Source organism: Herpailurus yagouaroundi, unplaced genomic scaffold, assembly GCF_014898765.1.
Source record: "Herpailurus yagouaroundi ecotype Mexico unplaced genomic scaffold, PumYag 185, whole genome shotgun sequence".
Classification (NCBI taxonomy): domain Eukaryota; kingdom Metazoa; phylum Chordata; class Mammalia; order Carnivora; family Felidae; genus Herpailurus; species Herpailurus yagouaroundi.
Genome location: NW_024412416.1, coordinates 13,196,559 through 13,222,699, shown reverse-complemented (window position 1 = coordinate 13,222,699; position 26,141 = coordinate 13,196,559). Strand labels below are relative to the sequence as shown.

The 26,141-nt window shown below is 41.2% G+C and overlaps 1 protein-coding gene across 6 annotated transcripts in view; it reads right to left on the bottom strand.

Moving 5' to 3' along the window:
* The window catches only part of MCTP2 (multiple C2 and transmembrane domain containing 2), a 244,812-nt gene that overhangs the window by 81,727 nt on the left and 136,944 nt on the right, over window positions 1-26,141 (bottom strand). For all 6 annotated transcript variants that reach the window (XM_040493757.1, XM_040493756.1, XM_040493758.1 and 3 more), the window contains 2 exons: window positions 17,029-17,131; window positions 14,829-14,931 (listed from right to left, as the gene is read on the bottom strand). In XM_040493757.1, coding sequence (XP_040349691.1) covers window positions 14,829-14,931; window positions 17,029-17,131 — 206 coding nt within the window. The remainder of the gene's footprint in view (window positions 1-14,828; window positions 14,932-17,028; window positions 17,132-26,141) is intronic.

Sequence of the window (26,141 nt, the reverse complement as noted above, 5' to 3'; positions counted from 1 at the left end):
TCTCGGATTGAATAGGTTTTAAACAGAAAGATGGTTTTCCTGGCCAGTGGCTAAGAGGAAGGGGGTGCCCCATAAAGACCTGATTTCCTTCCTAAACGGTGTCCAAACAGGATTCTGAGCTTCCTCTTTTATCCACAGTCTCACTTAATAAATTGTGGGTGTTAAAGTTGAAAGAAATAAATACAAAAACAGCATGACAACTTGCCAACCTGACTTCAGTCCAATTTAGCTGTCCCTCAACCCACCGTCATTGTACTGTTATCTTAAAATTTCCATGATTTCTTAAGGGTTAGGAAAGGTCAACAGAAGAACTTGAGGTATCAGTAGAAAAAAAAAAAAAAATATATATATATAATAGTAATTTTATTTGGTTTTGGTTTTTTGGTAAATGATCTTTTCCTCTTTTTCAATGTCCTAGTATTGTGTCAGCAAAAACACAGAATCCACCCCGGGACATTAAATCAGTTATTAAAGCTAGAGATATAATTAAAGCTATTCATGTTGGGCACTTTCACATAATATTATCTTACAATATGTCAACTGCAAGTTTATACATTTGTAAAACGTTTGAAAAATTACAGAAAAAAAAAAAAAGCCCCTTTGAATTTCTACAAATACCACAATTCCTTTCCCCGGATGGAAATTAGATAGGAATTTGGCATGTAGCCTTCCTAAATTTGTATTGAGGATTTATTATTCATAAATACATCCTTTTAAAAAGTCAGTAAATTTTTTTGCCTGTGGGAAATAGCATTTTTCAACTTCACTGTGCATCTACGGTATGACTTGATAATTTGTACATATACAGATCTGCCTCACTTCTTTAAACTGCTATATAATATTCGGATATGAACCTATTAATTCTCCTACTGATGAACACTTGGTTGATTCCAATTTTTCAGTCTGTCTGCTATAAGGAGTATCTTTTGGGAAAAGAGAAAGACTAAGGGAAAGAGGAAATATCCTATTTTGAATTGGAATATGTTTTAAGTTAACAGCAGGTCAATGTAGTTGAATACTTAGTATTATAATTAAACACTGAAATAGTAACCAAAGGGACTATTTTTTAAATATTTTGTATTTTTCACAGTCTTAATATATAATTTAACTTCCAACCCAAGAACACAGGACAAAAAGTTCTAGCACATCTCAACTTGCCAAACTGCTGTATGAAAGCATCTTTACAACAGGAAAGGGAAGCTAGCCATATTTTTCCTGTCGAGAATTATGTTTATCATTTATACTTAGAACTCAGAAAATCATTTCTGTCAGTTTATAATTCTAAAAGCTTTATTAAATGGTAGAACAATTAAAACGCAGCCAAAAGAAAACTTAGAGCAGAGAATCTATATATGCTTTTGTCTCTAGGTATGAGATAGTCACTTAAATTAAGATCTAAACTGAATTTTTAGATGTCTATCACGGCAAAAAAGGATGATACAGTTTTCGTTATATGACAAAAGGAGGTCTCTAAATTCATGTGGAGAGTCTTCCTGGGTTGACATCTGAGATGACTTAATGTCACTGGAAGATAAGGGTCTTTGGGTAAAATAACAGATCGTGTCTTTAACCTGTTATGAGACAATTCTTCCAAATGACTTATACACATTTTGCATACTCACCTTTTCGTAGGTAAAAAGCACAGATATTAGGCAATGATTTGGGGAAGGCATCTCTACAGAACAGTAATATGGATTTAATCTTTTTTTTTAATGTTTATTTACTTTTGAGAGAGAGAGAGAGGGTGGGAGCAAGGGAGGGGCAGAGAGAGAGGGAGACACAGAATCTGAAGCAGGTTCCAGGCTCCGAGCTGTCAGCACAGAGCCCAACATGGGGCCTCAACCTACGAACCATGAGATCATGACCTGAGCCAAAGTCGGACGCTTAACTGACTGAGCCGCCCAGGCTTCCCAATATGGATTTAATATAATTAGAAATATGACTTCGACAATCAGGGAAATGGGCATGTTCATGTCCTTTTATTAAAAAAAAAAAAAAAAAGAAAAGAAAAAAAAAACATGATATATCAGAAAGGTTTTATCAAGCTCATGCTGGGGCGCCTGGGTGGCTCAGTCGGTTGAGATCCACCTTTGGCTTGGGTCATGATCTCGCGGTCCGTGGGTTCAAGCCCTGCATCGGGCTCTGTGCTGACAGCCCAGAGCCTGGAGCCTGCTTTGGATTTTGTGTCTCCCTCTCTCTCTGCACTTCCCCTGCTCACGTGCTCTCTCTCTGTCTCAAAAAGAAATAAAAACATTAAAAAATAAATAAAAAGAAAAAAAGATCATGCTAAGAGTTAATTCCTGGTTAAATTAGCCAGTGAATATAAGAGTACAGGAAGTGTGTTTCTGAGTAATGATTCAGGATTTTGGAGCCAGAGGACAAGTTACAGAGAACATAGTCTGGTTTAGATTTTTTTTTTTTTTTACATTAATTTATTTTTGAGGGACAGCGAGACAGAGTACAAGTGGGAAGGGGCAGAGAGAGAAAGAGACAGAATCCAAAGCAGGCTTCAGGCTCTGAGCTGTCAGCACAGAGGCCGACGCGGGGCTCGAACCCACGAACCGTGAAATCATGACCTGAGCCGAAGTCGGACGCTTAACCGACTGAGCCACCCAGGCTCCCCCAGTCTGGTTTAGATTTTAATCTGACCTGAAATCATCTTTAAACTATTCAATATATATATTTTTTTATTTAAGAGAGTTAAATTAAATCTTCTTAAACAAGCATTAGCATAGTAAATACGAGTAACTCTTTAAAAGTTGGGTGACGGGGCGCCTGGGTGGCGCAGTCGGTTAAGCGTCCGACTTCAGCCAGGTCACGATCTCGCGGTCCGTGAGTTCGAGCCCTGCGTCAGGCTCTGGGCTGATGGCTCGGAGCCTGGAGCCTGTTTCCGATTCTGTGTCTCCCTCTCTCTCTGCCCCTCCCCCGTTCATGCTCTGTCTCTCTCTGTCCCAAAAAAATAAATAAAAAAAAACGTTGAAAAAAAAATAAAAATAAAAGTTGGGTGACAAAACCAAATTTTTAGTCAAAAAGATACTACATTCATTTTTTAGAAAACATTTTTTTAACCAGCATATAACAGAAGTTGGTATGTGGAACAGGGACCGAAATCTTTTTCTCACCTGGAACTCTCTTTAAAGAATTATGCTTTACTATAAACTTCCTTGATGTGACCAGTTACCAACGAATTCAATAGGAAAGTTAGTCGTAATCAATATGCATGAATAAAACTAACAGTTGGTTTAAGAAAGGAACGGTACAGGGGCGCCTGGGTGGCTCAGTTGGTTGAGCGTCTCACTCTGGATTTCGACTCAGGTCACGCTCTCATGGTTCGTGGGATTGAGCCCCGTGTGGGGCTCTGTGCTAACAGCGTGGAGCCTGCTTGGGATTCTCTCTCTCCCTCTCCCTCTGCCCCTCCTCCTCCTCCTCCTCTCTCTCTCTCAAAATAAATAAATAAGCATTTAAAAAAATAAAATAGAAGCTATCTTATAAAAGTAACATACATTAATTATAAGAATTGTGTAAAATTTATAAAAATGGTTTAAAAGAAGAAAACATCACGTTTATATATATATATATATATATGTTTTTTTTTTTTTAACATCTCTAGTTTTCACTAGACAGTTGTATTTACTCATCTTATGAAAATGGGATCTTAGTGTATTGGGTAAAATGTAAAACTTCAGAGGCAGATGTATGGAGATTAAATTCTGACCTTGCCTCAGATTGGCTGAATAACTCTGGACAAGTTACAAAACTCCTCTGTTTTCAAGTTTCCTAATCTGTAAAATGGGAATGCAAAATTATCCAGATCTCAGATGTTGTTATGAAATAATGGGCAGAAGGCAATGAAGAACAAGGACAAGGACATAGAAACTGCTTATTAAAAATTTCCATCTATTTTTTTGTCTTATATTAATTTGTATATTTTTAAATCACTTGTCTCTTTTTTTTAATTTTTTTTAACGTTTATTTATTTTTGAGACAGAGAGAGACAGAGCATGAACGGGGGAGGGGCAGAGAGAGAGGGAGACACAGAATCTGAAACAGGCTCCAGGCTCTGAGCTGTCAGCACAGAGCCCGAGGCGGGACTTGAACTCACGGACCGTGAGATCATGACCTGAGCCGAAGTCAGACGCTTAACGGATCAAGCCACCCAGGCGCCCCTAAATCACTGGTCTCTTAAATAAAAAAAAAAAAAAGAAAAAAGGTATGGGAATCATTCCCTGATGTAATAGTCAATTCTACATAATTTAGGATAGTATTGCACCTTATGGATCATCTATAATTAACTTAACCAACCCTTCATTGTAAATTGCAAAGATTTTCCAATTTTTTTTAATGTTTATTTATTTTTGAGACAGAGAGAGACAGAGCATGAACAGGGGAGGGGCAGAGAAAGTGGGAGACACAGAATCTGAAGCAGCTCCAGGCTCTGAGCTGTCAGCACAGAGCCCCATGCGGGGCTTGAACCCACGAACCGTGAGATCATGACCTGGGCTGAAGTCGGACGCGTAACCGACTGAGCCACCCAGGCGCCCCAGACCGTTTCCAATTTTTCCCTTTAAACACCGTGATGATTTTACACATAGCCACCTTTGTGCATCCATGATGCATTCCCAAAAACAAATTCCTAGAAGTGGAACCGCTGAGTCATAGCACATGCCTATTTTTTGTGGGTTTGGCCAAGTATTGTCAATTAGCCCTTCTCAGATTCTGTATTAATTTACACTCCTAGCCTCAGTGAATAAGCCTATCTCTATTTCCTTGCAACGTGGCCAACTGCAGGAATGTTTATCTAATATACAGCAATTTCAGAGGAATAAAATGTCCTCAGGTTGTTTTAATATGTGGGTGTTTTTTTTTTCTTTTTTTTAACAACTAATGAGCCTGAACATTTTCTTTCATATGTTTATTAACAGTGGACAGTGCTAGGGCTGTGAAGCTAGATTTAGATTCAATTCCCCCTTCTGACATTTAGCATCTGTGTGGCCATGGGTATAAATACCTAGAATATAGATGCTCAGAGAGTGTGTATATTAAATTTTAATCCATTTTGTCTAAGTGCCTTCTACCAGGCTTGGACGAAGTGATGGTTTTGTCCCACAGCGTTTGAGAGAGTCCTTTTTCTACTCTCAAGAACCCCTGGAAATGAAAAATCTTTACCATATTTGTTAATCCCACTGCTAACCTAATTTGATCATTTACATTACTAAAACAAGGGCGATGAAGATGATTGATTATACTTGGAAGCACATACAGTGTGCTCCTGTACTCACTATATATTCACCAAAGCACTGAAATCCTCACCACAGACCTCCGAGGCAGGCAGAATGACCTTCATGTCATCTCGGAGAACATGGAGACGGAGACGTTAAGTGCCTTGTCAAAGATCACGCAGCCAATTAGGGGGACAAGACCGGGTGCCAACCCAGGGTGCCTATTAGCTGTTTGGATTTGCACCTGTTTGAATCAACTTTTCCCCTAGACTGACCGTCCCTTCCTCATAGATGAAAAAACGATCGCGTTCTATGTTGGTGACATTATCCATCTGTTTCTATGCGGCAAGTACTTTTTACTTCGTGTTTTCATTTACAATGGCAACATTTGTTTCACCATATTGACCTCTTAGGATTTGTTTTCCTTTAGCGTTCCTGGGTTTCTTACAGAAGACTTCCCCGTTTTATTAGCCGTTTTATTTACGGAGTTTATTCCAAGTATTTGACCTTTAATTCACGGTAAAATAGTTATTGTGTTCAGTGTAACACACGGAGGCATTTTTCCCTGATGAGTAAGCAACTGACTTTCCCAGAATCAATTATATGGTGATCACTTCGTTTATCCCTTTCCTCAGTGACTTCATCTCTCAGGTTTATTATATATACAGTGATCTCCAATTGTTTTGTCTTTTTTCATGTCTTTTAGTACAGTTCTAGAACTTTCTCACATAGGTCTTAAGCATTATAATCGTTTTTTTGTTTGTTTGTTTGTTTCCTGCTATTAAACCCTTTGGTGCTTTAAGTTTTTAAAATGTTTTCCTATTGGGTAAAGCTACTCTTTTTTTTTTTTTTTTCTTAATTTTGATCCTGGTTATACCTTTACTGACCTTTGTTTATTCCAAAATGCTACTTACTAATTTTCTTTATACTTATTTCTATATAATGTGATATTATCAGATAGATACTATGGTTTCCTTCATTGAAATATAATTTTTCCTATATTTTTACATTGGCTGGATATGACATAAAAAACTTAATGTTAATTTTGTCAGTATAGAAGTTCATTAATTCAGAATATCTCTGGTCTCTCAATAATAAGTCTGATGTTTGTGATACTTCTGATACATCAAATCCATTACATATTTATTAAACTTTTTTTTTCATAAATCAAGAACAGATGTTAAATTTTATCAAGTGCTCCTTTGGCATCTATTGAAGTTTTTTTTTCTCCGTTAATATATTAATAATATAAATTACACAATTATGTTTCCTAACGTGCTAAGTCTCACTGGTCTTCCATGACAGGCGTAGGATTTCTTTTTTGCTATTGTTGTTAACTCTGTGTTTTTTTAATATCAGAATTCTTCTAGTCTCAAGGAATAAATTCACAAATTTTCCATCTTCCTTTATGTCCCTAATACATTTCAAGTAATGTGAGAATGGCCAGTGCCCTTACAGTTTAAAAGAAAAAAATTGCTCTTTAAACAATATGAATCTGTTATTTTCTTATTGGGAGGAGGAGACTGGAGGGCACAGGGAGAAAAGAGTGGAATTCTTTGATGATTTTTTCCCCAATATTTCCATAATTAAATTATTTCACTGTACAATTCGTTCGATACCTGATATTCAGGTTTCTCTAATTATATTTTAAACATAATTTTTCACTCTATTTTTTTTTGCACTTAATTTTTCCAAATGGGGAGCTGTATTATATTTATAGTAATCGGGCCGCCTGGGTGGCTCAGTCAGTTGAGCGTCCGACTTTGGCTCAGGCCATGATCTCGCAGTTCACGAGCTCAAGCCTCGCATCAGGCTCTGTGCTGACAGCTCGGAGCCCGGAGCCTGCTTCGGATTCTGTGTCTCCCTCTCTCTCTGCCCCTCCCCTGCTCGTGCTCTGTCCTTCTCTGTCTCTTAAAAAATAAAATAAGACGTTAAAAAAAATTTAAAAACCAGCAAAACCAACCTTTGAAAAAATACTTACAGTAATCTGGGGAGATCTCACACCTCTACCACATCCAAATTCTCTCAAGATATGTCTGTATGTATATTGATTCAAGTTTTCTTCCGTACTCTTCAGTGAAATTTAGTTATGCTCTTCATAGCAATCCCTGTGTCTCTTGTTTCCTTGGTCTTAGTAATATATGCTTTCCTTTTTTTCATTAGGTTCGTAAGCAGCTTCTCCGTTTCATTGGATTTTGAGGAAACGAACACTTGGATCTATCAGATATACTGTTTACATATTTTCTACATTTCTGCTCTTCTTTCTAATCTTCCCAAACTCCTATTTAATTTTATTTATTTTAGTTTACCTTTTGTTATGATGCTTAATTGATTTTCAACCTTTGTTGTTTAATTACGAAAACATTTAAGGTAAGGATTTCCTCGGAGTAATACTTCTGGCCCTTATCCACAGTTTGTATGTAGAGTATTTCATTGCTAATTTCTAAAAAGTCTGTAACCTGTACTTTTGGTTATCTACCTTAGCTACTTCGGACTTTTTTTTTCCCCACCAAATGTTTTGATGCTTGTTTCATTTTTGCTATTGATATATCTGCCCAACACTGTGACCACCATATCATTTCTTCCTTTTTGGAATCTACTGAGGCAGTTGTGAGCCCACAACATGACCAATATTTAAACACAATAAATAGGGATTTGAGCAGAATATTTACATATTTATGTGTGTGTCTCTGCATATATATTAGATTAAGCTTATTGCTTATTCCCTAAAATTTGAGAATCACTGTTTCAGGATGCCTAACACTCATCTAAGAACTTGCTAAAAAAAAAAAAAAAAAAAAAATAGATTCCAGGGTCTCAACCCTAGAAATTTAGTAGCTTTGGGATGGTGTGCAGGAACTTTAGCTATTAGCATTGGCTTTGCGGAACTTGGAATTTCAAACATCTGGGCCTTCAAAACACATCACATTACAGCCTTATTTATTTTTGTGTGTCTGATATTTTTAAAACTGGACAGATGATATAATCATTTTGTGTTTCTCAGTTGGTAATTTTTTTTTCTTACAGTTCAAATATTTTTTAACATACATACATATTTCTGTGGGAAATTATTCACGTAACGATTCATGTCTGCCTTATGTTCATTGGTAATGAAATCGTTTGGGGACCCATAAAATAATCTCCTCTGTATGTTTCTGAGTTACCCCTTATTTACATGTACGTGTTACACTTTTGCTCACCCACTTCTGTTTTACCACATGTGGCCCGTCTCAAAGACGCAGTAGCTAAACTGTATGCATCTACTCATTGTAACAGGTTTTCCCATTTAAAGAAAAGTTTAACCCATTCGGCATTTACCATCACGTATAGTATGCTCAGATTTATACTTGCTATACTCTTGTTCCAAGACATCAGAGGAATCCCACAAGGCATTATTCTTTCTCCCTTAGCTTGTCCGTCCTCATCAAATACCACCCACCTTATATACTACATAATGGTTCACGAGGATTCCAGCACATTAAAGGTATCCTTTCCTAGTTTCCGGGGGCAATAAGACAAACTTGCCTTATTTTATCTTTTGAAACATTTATTTCAAAGGACATATCAGAGTGGAGAGTTGAGTGTTTGTGTTTCAGCCATTTTAGCCCCGCTAAAATTTTCAGGCGGCTAGACATCCATATACATTAATGTAAAGTAAAATATAAATACCTTTGGGGTGCCTGGTGGCTCAGTCAGTTAAGCATCCGACTTCGGCCCAGGTCATGATCTCATGGTTCATGAGTTTGAGCCCCTACACTGACACTGCAGAGCCTGCCTGGGATTCTCTCTCTCTCTCTCTCTCTCTCTCTCTCCCCCCCCCTTCTCTCTCTGTCCTCCTACATTTGCACTCACTCTCTTTCTCTCTCTCTCCCAAAATTAACAAATAAACTCTAAAAAATAAACATTCTTTATCTTAACGGCCAACATTTCAGCATTAACTTGAAAAAAAATATGATTGTGTAACTGTGTCCATTACAATCCACAAAACCCATCATAGGTGAAACAGGCAAATACTTAATTGGAAATGCAAATGAAGATGTGCATGGGCATTTATTTGGTACAAGCAATTACAGAAAATTTGCCCCATAAAGCTAATTAAGTGAAGCCGTTGCTGGTGCAGCTTGTTCCCGTGCACATGGATTCACAGAGACTGTCACGGGCTGCACAAAGCCTATGTTTCCTGATCATGAACTCCACTGCATCTGTTGGGATGGCTTGCCCAAGAGGTCTCAAATTTGTATCAAAACGTAGGGCCCTCCTCAAATGACAGACGATCTTCTCTCAGATATTAGGAATTAACAATAAATAGATAGATGCTTTTCCTATTTTGCAGGAAGTGGATTTTCTAAGTCTTCCCTCCTACACGGGCCCGTTCCATAATTCTGAAATGCTAACCATAGGTCTGAAGAAAAAGAAATGCTCCTGGAGGAGAAGAACCCAGCTTGGTTTTCAGGACCCAATGCGAATCACTTGATTACGGATCGAAATGTTAAATAACTCTAACTGAATCGGATAATGATGAGCAGATAGTGTCTATGCCGGAAATATTTTAAAACTCTAAAATGTGCTTTGCTTTCTAATGCATATTTACTATGTTATTGATTAGAAGATGCTTGGAATAATGTAAAAATGGGCACAGATTAGAAGTCTTCAGATTATAATCCATGCTAATGGCAATTTTCTGTTTTTAATGAGTAAAAAGTTTTCCCTATCTATATAGCCATTCAAAAAGCAACTATCTGGGGGCGCCTGGGTGGCGCAGTCGGTTAAGCGTCCGACTTCAGCCAGGTCACGATCTCGCGGTCCGTGGGTTCGAGCCCCGCGTCAAGCTCTGGGCTGATGGCTCAGAGCCTGGAGCCTGTTTCCGATCCTGTGTCTCCCTCTCTCTCTGCCCCTCCCTGGTTCATGCTCTGTCTCTCTCTGTCCCCAAAATAAATAAACGTTGAAAAAAAAAAAAAAAAGCAACTATCTGATTTGAGGACTTGAACAAAAATGAAAAATATGGAAGAGTGACCCGCTGGCCTGGATTCTGTGTATCTAAACATATGTACATGATTTGCACAATTCTGCCACCATTAACAGATACACTGATTTTAGAACGTGGATTTTTTTTAAATGAACCCATAGTCAGTCGGCCCATTCACCCTGATTCAAAGATACAGTGACTTCAGAACAGGCTTTTTATTTAACAGGTTGAAATGCACTTAGCACATTATCAACACCAGCCTCCTTGTAAGGCCAGCTCAAACGCCCCACTTCCTAAAGTCTTCCTAAACTTAAGTCCATCCCTCCCGCTCTGCGTTTTCTTTTCCTTCTTTTCAGCACTTCGTGTTTCAGGGCTTGTGTGAGCACAGAGGTCAACCCGGTGGCTGCCAGAGGGGGGGCGTGGGGGATGGGCAACATGGGTAAAGGGGAGCGTGAGGTCGCGGCTTCTAGGGGTAGAACGAGGAAGTCCTGGGGATGAAGGGTATGGCATAGGGAATACAGCCAATGCTATTGTGACAGCATTGTACGGTGACAGAGGGTGGCATCCCATACAGGCTGGTCGCATCACCACCCTGCACACTAATGCAACATTCTGTGCCAAATATACCTCGATAAAGAAAAAAAGGTATTTGGGGTCTTGTGCATTCATTCCACAGGCATCAGCCAAGATGGGCCAGTCTTCAACTCTGCGTCTCACCCGTCCACACCCTATGGCACTGAGACCAGTGGCTGCACAAAACACATCCTGGTCATTGCTTTCGGCATGATGTCTACGTAACAGGTACGCACCATGGAAGTATAACTTCCTCTCAGGACCCCAGGCTCTGACATCAGACTGCCTCATTCAAATCCAGCCCCGACTAATTACCAGCAACAGGATCCTTCCCGTACCTCTGTTTCCTCATCTGTCCATAGCAGTAATAATAATGATAACAATAATAATAATAATAAAGCCTGCCACATGAGGTTTTCAGAGAATTAATGATTTAATGTATTATAAATGCACAGCCCAAGACGTGTTAATTAAGCATTATTCAGTAGATATTAAATAAAGGGAAAAACACAGATCTAAATAAATGTTAAAATACATTCTCTGCGGCGCCTGGGTGGCTCAGTTGGTTGAGCGTCCGACTTCGGCTCAGGTCATAATCTCACGGTTCGCGGGTTCGAGCCCCGCATCGGGCTCTGTGCTGACAGCTCAGAGCCTGGAGCCTGCTTTAGATTCTGTGTGTCCCTCTCTCTCTCTCTCTCTCTCTCTGTCGCCCCTCCCCCCGCTCAGGCTCTGTCTCTCTCTCTCTCAAAAATAAACATATATATATATTATATATATATACACACATATATATGTATATACATACATATATATTATATATATATGTATATACATACATATATATTATATATATGTATATAAATATATATATATATATACATAAATACAAGTTAGAATTACTCAAAAACTGAATGTTTGCTGAATTAATGAACAACTTAAAATTTGCCTGTTACAGATACTGAGGGTTATGGCATTTTTTTCTATCGTATCTATCTCTACAGTTTAGGTAGAGTATGAATTTGTTTGGAGAGCGCATGGAACAGGTGGGCCATCGCATATCAGGAGGAGCCAAAACAGATCCACCATAAGATCTGATCACTTGCCCGATTCGTCAGTCAGACAATCGGAAATGAGTCTGAACTGAAACAGCCGCACCGAAGGGCAGCTTCTGAAACGTATTCAACTCAACGCTCCCGGGCCCTTAAGTCCCTCTTGAGAACGTGACCCAGGCCACACTGCCTTTACACTTTACGTGGCAGAGAACTGTCAGATCTGGGCTCATTTCTCGGGGTGCCAGAGTCCTTTAATATCAGAATTAGAGAGTGTAAACCACAGCAAGCAGGCCCCCCCCCCCCCCACCGGCTTGAACCTTCCCTGTGGTTTCCCATCGACACTAGGAAAGACCCAAAGCCTTTCAAACTTTTAGACTGTCAGAGTCTTATCCCTTTCCCGCGTCCCTCTGCCCCTGTGTCCTGTCTTGCTCCACATTTCTGATTCTCCCCCCAGCCTACTCCACTCCATCCACACTGTCCACCGTGATCTTTCTGGAATTGGACAGTCAGGGCACTGCCTTAGAGCCTTTGGATTTGGAAGATTTCCTGCCTGGAAGAGTTCCCCCAGATATTCACACGGCTTTCTTTCTCACCTCCTTAAAGTTCTCATTCAAATGTCCCCCCCGAAGCGAGGCCCTCCCTGGTCGGTCCATGGAAAACTGTGCCCCTTCCCCAAACATATCCTCGGAACGTATCTTGCTTTGCTTTCTACATGGCACCTTTTAACCACCTAACATGTTGTCTTGCCTTTTGCTCATTTGTTTGTTCTGTTTATGGACTCCTGCAACCAAATACAAGTTCCGGGGGAGAAGATACCTTCACTGCGGTCCTTCTTAGAGCATTACCACCTAACACAATGCCTGGCACAAACTGAACATTTGATAACTATCCCTCAAACAAATGAATAGACCGTGGGCAGCTTATCGGCAACCAGAAAAAAAGTTAAGAGGGTGAGGGGGCTCCTTGCATTTAAACAGCCTTTCATAAATCACTCTACTTTGCATCTTGAAGGACGCAGTTTGAAAACTGCATTAAGTTAGGTCAGTGGTTCTCTTTGCCCCTCTTCGGAACAGTTGGCAATGTCTGTAGACATCTTTGATTGTCACAACAGTGAGGAGTGGATGGGTGCTCCTGGCATCTAGGGGGTGGAGGTCAGGGATTCTACAATGCACAGGACAGTCCCCTGCAACAGACCACGACCCATCCCAAAGTGTCAATGGTACTTAAGGCTGAGAAACCGCAAACCTGATTTAGGCAGAGGTAACTTCTTAGATCTAACCCAACGGCATGGAGACACTGTACATTACAAGGGAGGACGGGAGGGAAGAAAGTAGGTCAATTTGTTGGTATCAGAGAAAGACCAATGACACAAAACTTTCACGTGTAAGATAGAGGGAGGTTAAAAATGACACCATGTAGTGTTTACCCAGCAAGGAATAACACATGTTACTGTGGATTTATCTCTAAAAACAAGAAAAGAGGGGTGCCCGGGTGGCTCACTCAGTTAAGCGTCCGGCTTCGCTCAGGTCATGATCTAGTGGTTCGTGGGTTCGCGTCGGGCTCTGTGCTGACAGCTCAGAGCTGGGAGCCTGCTTCATATTCTGTGTCTCCCTCTCTCTCTCTGCCCCTCCCCCGCTTGTACTCTCTCTCTCTCTCTCTCTCTCTCTCTCTCAAAAATAAACAAACATTAAAAAAATAAAAATACATAAAAAACAAGAAAAGAAACGTCTCTGTCCTGCCCAAAATAATTGAGAAGAAAAGGAAACTGAATTGTAAAGAAGGGTCTCTGATTCCTGTCCCTTTAGGTCCCTCTAAAATTGGGTCCTAAGCTCTCGTTACATGTATTCCTTCAGGAGTAACTGACAAAGTTGTAATAAAAAGAGAGAAAAGTCCCAAATTGCCCTCTCGTCCCTGAGAGTCAGTGTGTTCTACTACTGATGGGTCTGGGCATTTGGCAGGAGCCAAATCTACAAGAGGACAGCGGCTTCACCCCTATTCCTAGAGGAACACTGGGGAGAAGAGAATTTGGCGAGAAATTAACCAGGCGCTCAACACCAGGTAAATTAACCAGAAAAGATACTGAGGGATGCAGCGTTCCTTCCCCCGGTAGGCATCATGGGAGCTAGTCTAATATCACAGTTAAAGACCTCTCCTCCTAAAAAATGCACTAACAGTTTGAAGAAATAAGTCTTCGGGAAGAAATAAATAAAGCCTTATGGACTAATAAGACCATAACATCTCTATAAGAAAACATATTTATGGTTGGATGAAAAACTAAAATTCTCTCTTCTGGAAGAATACATTTGGTATAAACATTAATGTCCAATTAATAGGTGAAGTCAAGTGCAGTCTTTGCACAGTTTCCCTCCTTTGTCCACGTAAAGGCATTATTTGGGGCTTTCTCCTCTGACTTTTTTAGGGTATTTTTCCATTCATCTCTTTGCTCATTCTGTTATGTTACCTTTTAACCGAAATGGCACTTTTTCCAAAAGAAGCTCTCTACGTTCTTCCGCAAAGCATCTTTTGAGACTGAAAGCGAACCTAACTACTATGAAGGCAAAGAGAACTTTTGAGAAAATGGTCTTCGGTAGAGCTGAGAACCACTTGGCAGTTACCAGCAACTAATCTTTGAAGAAGTGGGCAGTGAGGAGGTAATATAGAAATACGTGTATGTTTTTCATTAACGAATGGAAAATCAGTCACGGATCTGTATTCCCGGACACCAAACAGAAACTCCCGCCTTAGGACGGAAAGACTGAGAACAAATTTCGACTAAGACTAGTCGAAAGGTTTTTGTCGGTCAAAGCAATATTTGACTGACACAGAGAAGATTATGTTAGTTTATATCTGAAACTACTGAAAATACTGGAAAAGGATGAGGAATAAAATAGTTGTTTCCTGCTATAGCAGGGGGGATTCCCCCCCCCCCAGACTGACAAAGATAAAACAACCCTAGACCATAGAAACCTGTCAACCGTAAAATGACTTAGGAACTGTATATTAACAACGGTAACTTACGGACAGCAAGGGAATGGCAACTTTTCCAAGAAAATCAGGAGGTTTATCTCCATCTTCGTCAAACACTGTCACTTCCAAAACATCGTGGATATCTTTAATAGGACTGAAACAAGAAATGTACCACCTATTATATACAAAAACACATAAGTGGAGTCTGTTCCATGAAGATCTGAACACACGGTTTCACTAATTAAGCCTGTATGCCCTTAGAGTATAAAACTACCATTTAATTAAATTCCAAAAATTAAATCAAACTGAACTGTATTCCCAAACCTTCCATCATGGAAGATTCAGACATCCCTGTGAAAAAAAAAAAAAAAAAAAGTCAACTTTTTTACTCTGACATTTTCCATGCATATGTGCACTCGAGGGTAGGACTATTAAAGAAACAGGAGGATAAAGAATAAGAGACAGAATGAGGAGAGTAAAAGGACAGTGATTTCAAAGTAGCTTCCAAATAGGCAATAAGACTGTCTTCAAATTAATGAAGAAAAAAGTAAATTAATGAAGAATTCCCTTTAAAAAAAAAGGGCGGTGAAAATCACTTTTGCTGAGATTTACAGAAAACTTCCTAGTGTTGAAACGCAAAATACTAAAAATCCCACGCATATTTAAAAACATGTTTTACGTTGACCAGAAACCAGACATCACCCCTGATGAAAAATGGAGCCATGGTCATTAGCAATGTGTTGAGCAAACAAGAAAATCTTTCATATGACAATGTGCAAACTGGCTTAGGAGAGTTAATCCACTTTTCACAGATCCTTGGGAACTTTCACTAATGTTTTATAGTTTTCAGAGTACAGATCTTTCACCTCTTTAGTTAAGTTTATTCCTAGGTATTTTATGATTTTTGGTATAATTATAAATGGGATTGTCTTATTAATTTCTGTTTCTGCTGCTCCATTATTAGCGTATAGAAATGAAACAGATTTCTGTATATTGATTTTTATCCTACAACCTTACTGAATTCATGTATCACTTCCAGTAGGTTTTTGGTAGAATCTTTAGGGTTTTCTATATAGAGTATCATGTCATCTGCAAATAGTGAACGTTTTACTTCCTGCTTACTAATTTGGATGCCTTTTATTTCTTTTTCTTGTCTGATTGCTGTGGCTAGGACTTCCAGGAAGATGTTAAATAAAAGCGGTGGGACGGGACATCCTTGTTTTATTCTTGACCTTAGGGGAAAGCTCTCCTTTTTTCCTATTAAGTATGATGCTGTGAGTAAACCTACTTCATTGAGGATTTTTATCCTGAATGGATGCTGTACCTTGTCAAATGCTTTTTCTGCATCTATTGAAATAACCGTATGGTTTTTATCCTCTTATTTATGTGATATAGCATGTTAACTGATTTGTAAATATTGAGCCATCCTTGCATCCTAGGAATAAACCGCACTTGATTGTGGTGAATGTTTTTTTTTAAATGTGTTGTTGGATTCTGCCTGCTAATATATTATTGAGGATTTTTGCATCTATGTTCATCAGAGGTATAGCTTATAGTTAGTTCTCTTTTTCTGTATTCTTTCGGTTATAAGCCCAACATTTCTTCAGTATTGTAAGGGCAGTGAACTATCATTTGACCCCAATTCAACAGGTGCTTCCCCTTGAAGCCCAGGCACCTCAGAATCTAAAGCAAACCAGGAAATAAATCCATCTTTCTAAATGCCTGAATGTGAAAGAGTAGACAGGGCATCCCTGTGGAGCAGGGGTCATTCAGACAAACTGGAATTCAAGGAGACTTTGGGACTCTTTGAGAAATCACAGAAAACTTGTATTTTCAAAAAGACTCTGGCTTAATACAAGTCTTTAGGCCTGATACTAATGTTGTCACACATAAACTTGAATTTAAGGCAGATCTACATGTGTAATTTGCTTTAACTCAGGAATGAATTTGTCTGGATATATGGAAGCTTCCACCTACTAACAGATTAATTGAGTTACTGAAAGATCTACCTTACAAATGTCTCCTATAACACTCCCTTGCAGTTCCAAATGGCCTTATCTATTATTAACACTCCATAAAAATGAAAGGATAAAAGGTGTTTAGAAGGAAAAAAATAATAAGATTCATCCTTCGCTCATAAAAATGGACAGAACGTTCCACTCAGGAGCCCCAGCCTGCCCCAAACATATCACAGCTAACTGGTCTCTAAATTAAAACTGCTCCTTGATATTCTGGAGGCTAAAGCACTTACAATGTAAAAACTTTGTTCCACTCAGGGTTGAGGTTTTTGTAAATGGTGTGTGTCTGAAGTCGGTCATTGCCTAACTCCAACAAGCAAAAAGGATCGCTCTTCCCTGGAAAGAGAACACAAGACATTGGTCAAGGCCAAGGACTCTCCTTGGTCAGAGATAAATGAATCGCAAAAGTAACAGAGGACAAGTGAATAAAAGTCATGCACCTTATACCAGTAAGACTGCGCTCGCTGAAAGGGCAAAAGTGAGCATCTCTTTCCGGCATGTCTTGTGTAGGAATTCAGAGCACCGCCAGAATCTACACATGCCGGAAGAGGAGCACCTAATGGACAGGGACTCATATGCAACCCGGATGCAGGACTGACAGCCAGTGACCACACAGGTCACATAGGAGCAGGTGTAATCTGGCAGGTGAGGGAGTCCAGTTTTGTGTTTTGTTTTAAAACAGAAGCGCTTCTCAACTCAAGGAGAACGTAGGCAGCAAACAGAGAGGAGCTTCTGTTTTACAGGTGCCTGGGTGGCTCAGTCGGTTGAGCATCCGACATCGGCTAGGGTCATGATCTCATGGTTCAGGAGTTCGAGCCCCACAGTGGGCTCACCGCTGTCAGCGCAGAGCCTACTTTGGATCCTCTGTCTCCCTCTCTCTGCCCCTCCCCCATTAAGGCTCTCTCAAAAATAAATACACATTTAAAATGTAGATAGATAGATAGATAATTACCCTGCTATAGCTAAAAGCCTAGGATAACCTATAGGCTTCTTCATGATCATGAGAGAAGGGAGAAAAAGTATAAACAGGGCTTTTTAGGAGGTAAAACTTCTCTGCAGGGAGTGGCCAAGAACACTTATGATCTTATACATTTAGTACGTTATGAGAACACATATGCTGCATTTTTGCTGCTCGAAAACATGCGGAAGTAGAATTCCATAAAGCAAGTTCAAAGTTTTTACCTTAAAACAAATGAAGCCTGACCCTTACTTCTCTCATCTCACCTCTCCTTTTGCCACCCCACCTCACATATCCTCCAAAAGACAATATAAATAAACAAATAAAAGGTTAGAAAATCCCAAATCCAAAGCTGAACCCAGAAAGCTACTGTTGAAAGAAAGAAAGAAAGAAAGAAAGAAAGAAAGAAAGAAAGAAGAAAAGAAATGCTCTCCCCTTTTGTTAGGTTTGGTAGAGGGATCTAGAATCGGAACTGTCAGGGACAGAATGGATGGCTCTATAATGTCCATACAACATGAACACATCGCCGGCCTCTGCAGCAGTGACACTCTACAAAGCGGTGCATGCTAAATTAATTGGGGGCATAAGAACAGATGCTCTCCAACAAATGGTCGAGGAATCCCAGGCCAGGGTCTAATGCAGAGAGTACTCAGGCCTCTTGACCTACTGGCCTACCATTTAGGTCACTGAACCTACATCTAATTAACTTAATAACCAGGAGCTCTGAGGTACTGTGGATCATGTGAAGGAGTCTGCATGAATATTATATTAAAAAAAAAAAAAGAAGATGCATGCTAAAAGTCATTATTAAACAGGAGATTCCATTCAACGGACTAGTGGTCTGGACACTTGGATGCCTGGCCAAAGCTTCTAAGTCAATGCCATGATCTCAGTGGCCAGTAGACAATGGCCAAGCCATGGAGACATAAATGGATGAGTCGGGGTTGTCAATTATAACATGGAAACGGCCCCCGTCTAAATTTAACAGAGAAGGAATTGACTAAACTAGTATCAGCTCTCAGAATCACCACAAAGATGGGAAAATTGGGGCTTGAAAATCACTAGAAACCAAAGGGTGTTTCGACATACTCAGGCACAAGACCCTCAGTCAGTATCTCACCCCAGGAAAAGTCTGGTGGGGCCTCCGCTTCCCGGGAAAACTAGCCTCCCAGATGCTCCTATTACCGGCCCCTGGTGTGGCTGCCTCTAATATGAATTCTCTACTCCTGCTCCTCTGCGACACTTGACACAAGAAGTGCTTTCTGATTCGGAGGAAGCATCGGATTGCTCCCGCCTAGCCAAGTACCGGGGTCCTCAATGCCAGAGCTCAGAAAAGAGGTGATGGCTTTTCACCTCCTGTCAACGCAAGGAGGCTCTGACCTCTTCTCCCAAACGTGCCCTGGGCAACTCCCCAGATTTCCAGGGGGCGCGTTCCGAAATCAAACCAATACAAAAACCCATCTACATCTTGCAAAATAATAATAATAATAGTAAAGTCTTGCTTATTTCCAGGCAGTTTTACTCGGGGAGGGTGTTTGTCAGGGCGGCGGGTAGGTTTTGGGTGGGGAGGGACTCCAGACTGCCTCTTTAACAACCATGAACATGAAAGAGAACCCGAGCTCCCCGCTGAGCGCTCAGGTAGACGATGCTGGAGCTCTCAACCTGGGCTCAAAACAGCTACTTAACCGTTTGTCAGACTGTTAGTAGGTGTCAGGACTGCTCCTCCAGAGACACCCACATGACATTGAATCAGCAGTCCCTCCAGGGAAACCACCTGACACTTTTAATGCAAGCCCTGGGGTGACTCCACAGCAGGGCAGAGACACGGCCGGTCCTGTGCAGGCACAGGTGGGCTGGAGCTGTGGCCCCCTCTCTCTTGAGCCAGCACACTCTTAACCGTCCCAGCTAATGAGGAACAGACTTCCTTCCAGAAACTGGGAACTTCAGTTATGCGTCTCCAAGGAACATACCGCACCAACCCTCCGAAGGTAATTCCGTCAAAGCTCATTAAAACGCTGCATTTGTTAATATTACAGTATAAACAGGCAGAGAGGAGGAAGAAGAAACAAAGACATAAACACATTTATGGAGTAGTTCATCTATCCTTTCTGGGTTGCTTTCCTTCCCTAACACGGTTCCGGGTATCTGGGGGCTTTCAATGAAATTTCCATCATGGATGTATTTATCGGGGAGAAAAAAAGTGATCTCCCGTAATACGTGAAACGTCCAAATGTTCTCCCAATGGCACTGGGCACACACACCGGGCAAACTGACCTACACACACTTGCGACAGCGCTTCTTGCTTTTTGCTCCACCTGGCTGCACAGGTAGAACACCTAGATGACCACTTCTACATCCAGACACACGTCACCTCGACACGGTCCCGCCACTGGCGACTCAGTTGCATGGTACTCCTCTAGGACCCTGCGCTCAAAAGTCTTCAACACCACTCCGCAACCCATTTATAGCCCTGGAATGGCAAGCAGGGGGTTCTCATTTAAATAACTTCACCTTTCTATCAGGTGCGGAAGTTGAACGGCAAGTAATAAATGTGTTTTAGAGGTCCCATCGTTCACGTGACATTTACTAAGCCCCCACTCTGCTCCCGGCACTTCGGAACCAGGCCCCGATGCACCAGAGACCGCCAAGTCCTTACCTTTAAGGGACTCTCAGAATAATCTCTGCTTTTCAGCAAATGTCACCCTTTCCGTGAAAGCTTCCCTCCTGCTCCCTGCCAGGAGATAGGCTTGTCCGGTTTCTGATCTGCGACTGTGGATTTTCCTTACACTTCTCACATTCCACGTCTGTGCATTCCTGTTCTGTGTTTAGTCTTGTGTTTCACTGAACGGGGCTGATGCAGGCACACCCAAGGCACGCAGTCCCTGCCATCCCCCGCGAGGAATGTCCCAATGCAGGGACAGAGCGCCGCAGGGGGATTCCTGGCTCCTGGTGGCAGGTGCTAGATGGAGGGAGCCACCAGGCTCCCTCCGCTCTGGGCAAATAACCGTGCTTTAGGCAGGTCCGCATTCGGTCCTCACATCAAGAGGTGCGGAATGTTGGTGCCATTTGTGCAGAAGAGGAACCGCAAGTTCGAAGAAATTTAACGTGGTTGGTCAAAGTCCAGAAAGATTTCATAGTGGAAATGAATCTCCTTTGAAATGTTTATTTATTTGTTGGGGCAGGGGGCGGGGTGCAGAGAGAAAGGGAGAGAGAGCATTCCAAGCAGCCTCTACGCTCAGCACGGAGCCCGACGCGGGGGCTCGATCTCATGACTGTGAGATCAGGACCTGAGCCAAAACCAAGTGTCGGATGCTTAACCACCTGAGCCCCCCAGGCGCTCCAGAGTGGGAGTGAATCTTGAAGCCAACATTTAGGAGGAGGCTTAATTTGGCTGCCAGAAATGCATAGGTTGGGTGCCTGGGTGGCTCAGTAGGTTAGGCATCTGACTTCAGCTCAGGTCATGACATTGCGGCTCGTGAGTTCGAGCCCCACATCGGGCTCTGTGCTGACAGCTCAGAGCCTGGAGCCTGCTTAGGATTCTGTGTCTCCCTCTCTCTCTGCCCTTCCCCCACTCATGCTCTGTCTCTCTCTCTCTCTCTCTCTCTCTCAAAAATAAATAAACATTAAAAAAATTGAAAAAAAAGAAATGGATAGGTTAATCTTGAGAGACAGATGACAGCCTTAAATTTATTAACAAGATAGACACACAGATACAGAAAATAAATAAATGTTAACAATATTAATTAATAATATTAGTAAATAAATATAAATGGTGGCAATCAGGATATGTAAGATGTGGGTGGATAAATGCAGAGATTAACTTGAAGCCTTGAAGGCCATGACTAGTACTTTTCACTTAAATTCATTTCTTGTTTCTCATCTAGCAGCCAGGAGCCACCACAGACTCATCAGTACAAGGGACAGGATTAGAAGGAAGGGTTTCTAGAGGACGATCCTTCCTGAAGTTAAGGGTAAAGCATCATGGCTCAGAAGGGGAGGCCCACAGAGCCATGCCAGAGTAAATTGCCATAAACCCTCCCTTCACGCCTTGTTTCCAAACATATGCATATAAACCTTACCACTGCATACTGTACAAAGCGCTCATCTTAAAAACTTCTTCTCTGACAATTTACCCCACACGATCCATCCGGATCTACCCTCTATTCCCAAACCCTATTATCGAGGTTGATGTGTCTTTCCCCCCACCCCTGACCAGCACACAGAGACGTGGGGCTCGGATATGCTTCCTATTCTGCATGTGGAATGACCTCTCCCTGCAATGCTCTCCCAACCCTTGGTCCTAACCAAAACACGAAGGCCAACTCACCTCCAAGACCTAGTTCCAGATGCATCATCTTCATAGAACTTTCTCTGCCACCTGAGGCTCCATAGCGCCTCCCCTTTCCCCCCAACCCCTATGATGATTAACTTGAAAATTATGACGCTTCACTGCATGGTGCACCTGCTCCTTTATCCGACAAATACTCTATGATCCCGGCAACGTAAACAACGCTGTGCTACGAGCCGAAAGGGGTTTTCAAAGAAGAAACACTGATCTCTGTTGGTGCTGGGTCTAACTTTCCAAGTACGTCCTGCTTCCCTGAGTGGGTTGCAAGCTTTTCGAATCCAAAGAAAGGCCTCGGTGGAGTCACACAGGTGACCTCGTCCTTACGTCACTGCTGCGGACATCCAGAGCATGGCACAGACGGGTCTATATTAGGGCTGCGAGATCCGCAGAGGAAGAGAAGGACTCAATTTTGCTGAAATGTTATTTAACTAAATTTGCACGTTTCTACTATTCTAGCACAAACACAGAAAACATACAAGAAATAGTGACGTAAGAATTTTTCCTTCTTCTGACTCCATTCCCCTGTCACTAGTCAAGTTCGAAAAAAAAAAAAAAACCCACCAGCACCGTCTACTCCATTTGCCTAACATCTCCCCCTCTCCACTGTTGCACCCTGAAAATCCTCCAGGCACGTGATTTCTTCCAGGTCTGGGGAAAACGCTGTAGACTCTGGAACATGCTGTTCCCTGGTTTGAAAATGCTTTCCTTTTACCTCTGCCGTGCTAACTCATCTCTGACATCCTTGCTAAAACATCGCAGGAACACCACGCAGGTGTCCTTTTAATGAACCTTGGCATCCTGTTCTTGACCTTAGGAGTACAACTGTCATTACAACTGACCCGTGAACAACACACGTTTGAAACGTGCAGGTACACTCCTAGGTGGATTTTTTTTTTTTTAAATAGATAATATAGTATCATACTGCAAATGAATTTTCTCTTCCATGGTTTTCTTAATAACATTTTCTATTGGAAAAATACAGTATATAATACATATAACATACACGTATGTGTTACTCAGCTCTCTGTGTTATCAAAAAGGCTTCAGGTCAACAGTAGGCTATGAGTACTTAAAAGTTACATGCCGGGATGCTTGGGTGGCTCAGTCTCTTAAGCGTCCGACTTCAGCTCAGGTCATGATCTCACCACGGTTTGGGAGTTCAAGCCCCCCCCCCCCCCCCGCCACCCCATCCCACATTGGGCTCTCTGCTCTCAGCACAGAGCCTGCTTCAGATCCTGTCTCCCTCTCTCTCTGACCCTCCCTGCTTCATGTTCTCTCTCAAAAAATAAACAAACATTAAAAAATTAAGAGTTAAATTCCAATTTTTGCCCATTTTGACCGTATAGACTCTCAATGCTCCTACCCCTGCCCCTTACTGTTCAAGTATCAACTGTGGATCCTGCTGGTTTAATTAGCCACTTCACGTGGGAGCGAGGGTCAATGCCTATTCCCTGAGACATCCCCAGAGTCTACCACAGCCTCTCCCATAGAGCAGGTATGTTTGCTGAAAAAATTCATTAATTACTAAGAACCCAACTAATAAGATCCAAGTGACTCCTTTGTTAATTCGCAGGCCAAAAGCGCACTGAGTTCATTCACTCTCAAGGTCCTACTAATTTAAACACTGCTAAATATTACACATGCTTCCAAACGCTGCGCCGACGAGAGTCCCATGTTCTTTGGCAGACTATTAAAGCAGATGGCGAGCCAAAGACAGATTTATATAGTTTTTGATGTGTTTTTAAAAAGTTGGTCTTGATTTGAGCCCAGCTATCCAATAGTTCTCAAGGAAATTAAAAGCATTCAATCACTATTGTTAAGGCTGTTAGAAATTGCAATTACAGTCGTCCCTTTGAAAATAGGGCATCTTTAAGAGGAGAGGTATTGCTATGGATACAACTTCAAACAGACAATGAAAACAAACCAGAAAATGGACAGGTGACTTAAAATTCCCAGTGAACGGTAACTGTAAGATCTTTTCCTCTGATACAAGCAGTCATGTTTTGAAGAAAACAAAAAACAATCAAAAACATTCATAGTCAATGTAATAATTTATAGAAACTACTCAAAAGTCATGATTGCAGCATATGGCTGGAATATTTCTACTCTACAGTGTGGGATCTAAATGAAGTGTTTTGGTCAATAGTTTTTCAGAATAGCGCTCTTGTACGTAACAAAAAAACTGATGAGCCCCCGCAAAAGTATTTTATACTGATAAAACTATTATTCAGATTATCGGAATGTGAAAGCGAGCACTAAAGTGGCTTAAGTATTAAACCAGTATTAAGAATTTTCCTACCAGGAGACACATTTTTTTTTCTTTACTTTTATCAGACAGCAGAAACAGAACAAAAAGAAAAAACATTTTAGACCGGTAACTAGATTTCTCGAAGTGTTCCTTGAAAAGCCAAGTGGGATGAGAAATCCTGGTATTTCTGATGTCATTTGATAGAAAATTATAAACAAAATACTAAGACAATAATCTTTGGAATCCTCCACCTCAACGATAATCTACTCAAATAGATTTAATAAAAAATGGAAATAGTATTCACTGACCATGCAATATGTGTCAGGCACGTTCACGCAGGTTTTCATTAACCCTCAAAATATCTGCGGGGAAGGGGACCTAAGGCCAGTATGTGGTAGAACCAAGATTTAAAATAGTTCTCCATTTCTTTGTCTGTTTTACACCATAATAGATATGGATTAGAATGAAAGCAGCTACCATAAAAATAAAGAGTACAAAAATGGGGAATGAGTTCCATCTTTGACGAATAAGTCACTGCATTGAACACGGATTGACTTAACCCCTGAGTCACAATCTCTTAAGGCTCATTCACCGAATGAATGGAGAACTCTACCCCAGGCAGGAGAGATGATCCCTGTGTGTGGAACAACAGACCAAGAGCTCCTCCTAATGGCACTGGGAACTGGAAACGCCACCCAGATTTTGAGCAAAGTCCTCATTCACTTCCATGATACCTGCTGCCCCCTACAGGCAACTCTGAGAAAGGCTGAGCCACCAAGTTCCTTAAGGGTGTGTCTGAGGTACAGTAGGTACTCAATGAATAGTTCCTGAAGGTCACTAGATCCGCCACCAAGCTGACTTAGTTGACACAAGTTTTAAAAGCAACTGGGAAGCTATATTGGGCTCCTTGGAAAGAAGGTGGGGATTTGGGAATTACATGTATCTTTGTTCTCCTGGATCAGGTGCTATTGGGGACCCTATCCTGCCTATTTATCAAATGAAGCTACTTCACAATAACAAATATATATATATGGCAGTTGTCTTATCACCACTGGCAACAGAGAAAGGGTCCACGTGGCAACCCTACTGCCAAGAAGTCACGAAGATCCAGACATATTTGAAAGCTTTTTTGCCTCTGATGGGTGGGTTTTGTAGGGCAAAATGTGCCAAAGAAGTTGCAAGGATGCAAGAAAAGTCCCCGGAGAACAAGTAACTCTAGGGTGTGAGCCAAGATGGTATTTCCGGTTTGTTCCTTCGTCGTCTCTTGATAGATACCTCCCCAGGTTCTCATCATGGCGGACAGATTATTACCATGACAAGAACGCGAAGACTTAAGATAGGACTGTGCTACAAAGAGGAGAGATATTGAGATCTGTATTCCATTACATTGTTGTCATTCTACAAGGAGGTGGGCTTGCCACGCTGCTCCGCATGCTCTTTTGCTACCGGTGGCTTGGTGAGGTAAAGAAAACTCTCCTACGTTTCTACAACCCCCATTTTATGCCCAGAATTCTTAATGGGTAGGGGCACCTTGGCAGTGGTAACAGGGTAGAAGAAGGAAGCAGAGGGAGACCGAACAATAGCCAGTCTTACCGCTAGAAGATTCCCTAGGGGAAAGGATGTCAACATACAAGAATTATTGTAAAGAATAAAGAGGAGGCTTAATTAACAGGAAGGAAGAAGTGCGAAACCCACATCTTGATTCGGAGAATATAAAAGAAGAGTCATCGACTAGGTGTTGAATTTGGCAGGCACCTTCTTTATGTACATGGTAGTTATGATGGCTTCAATA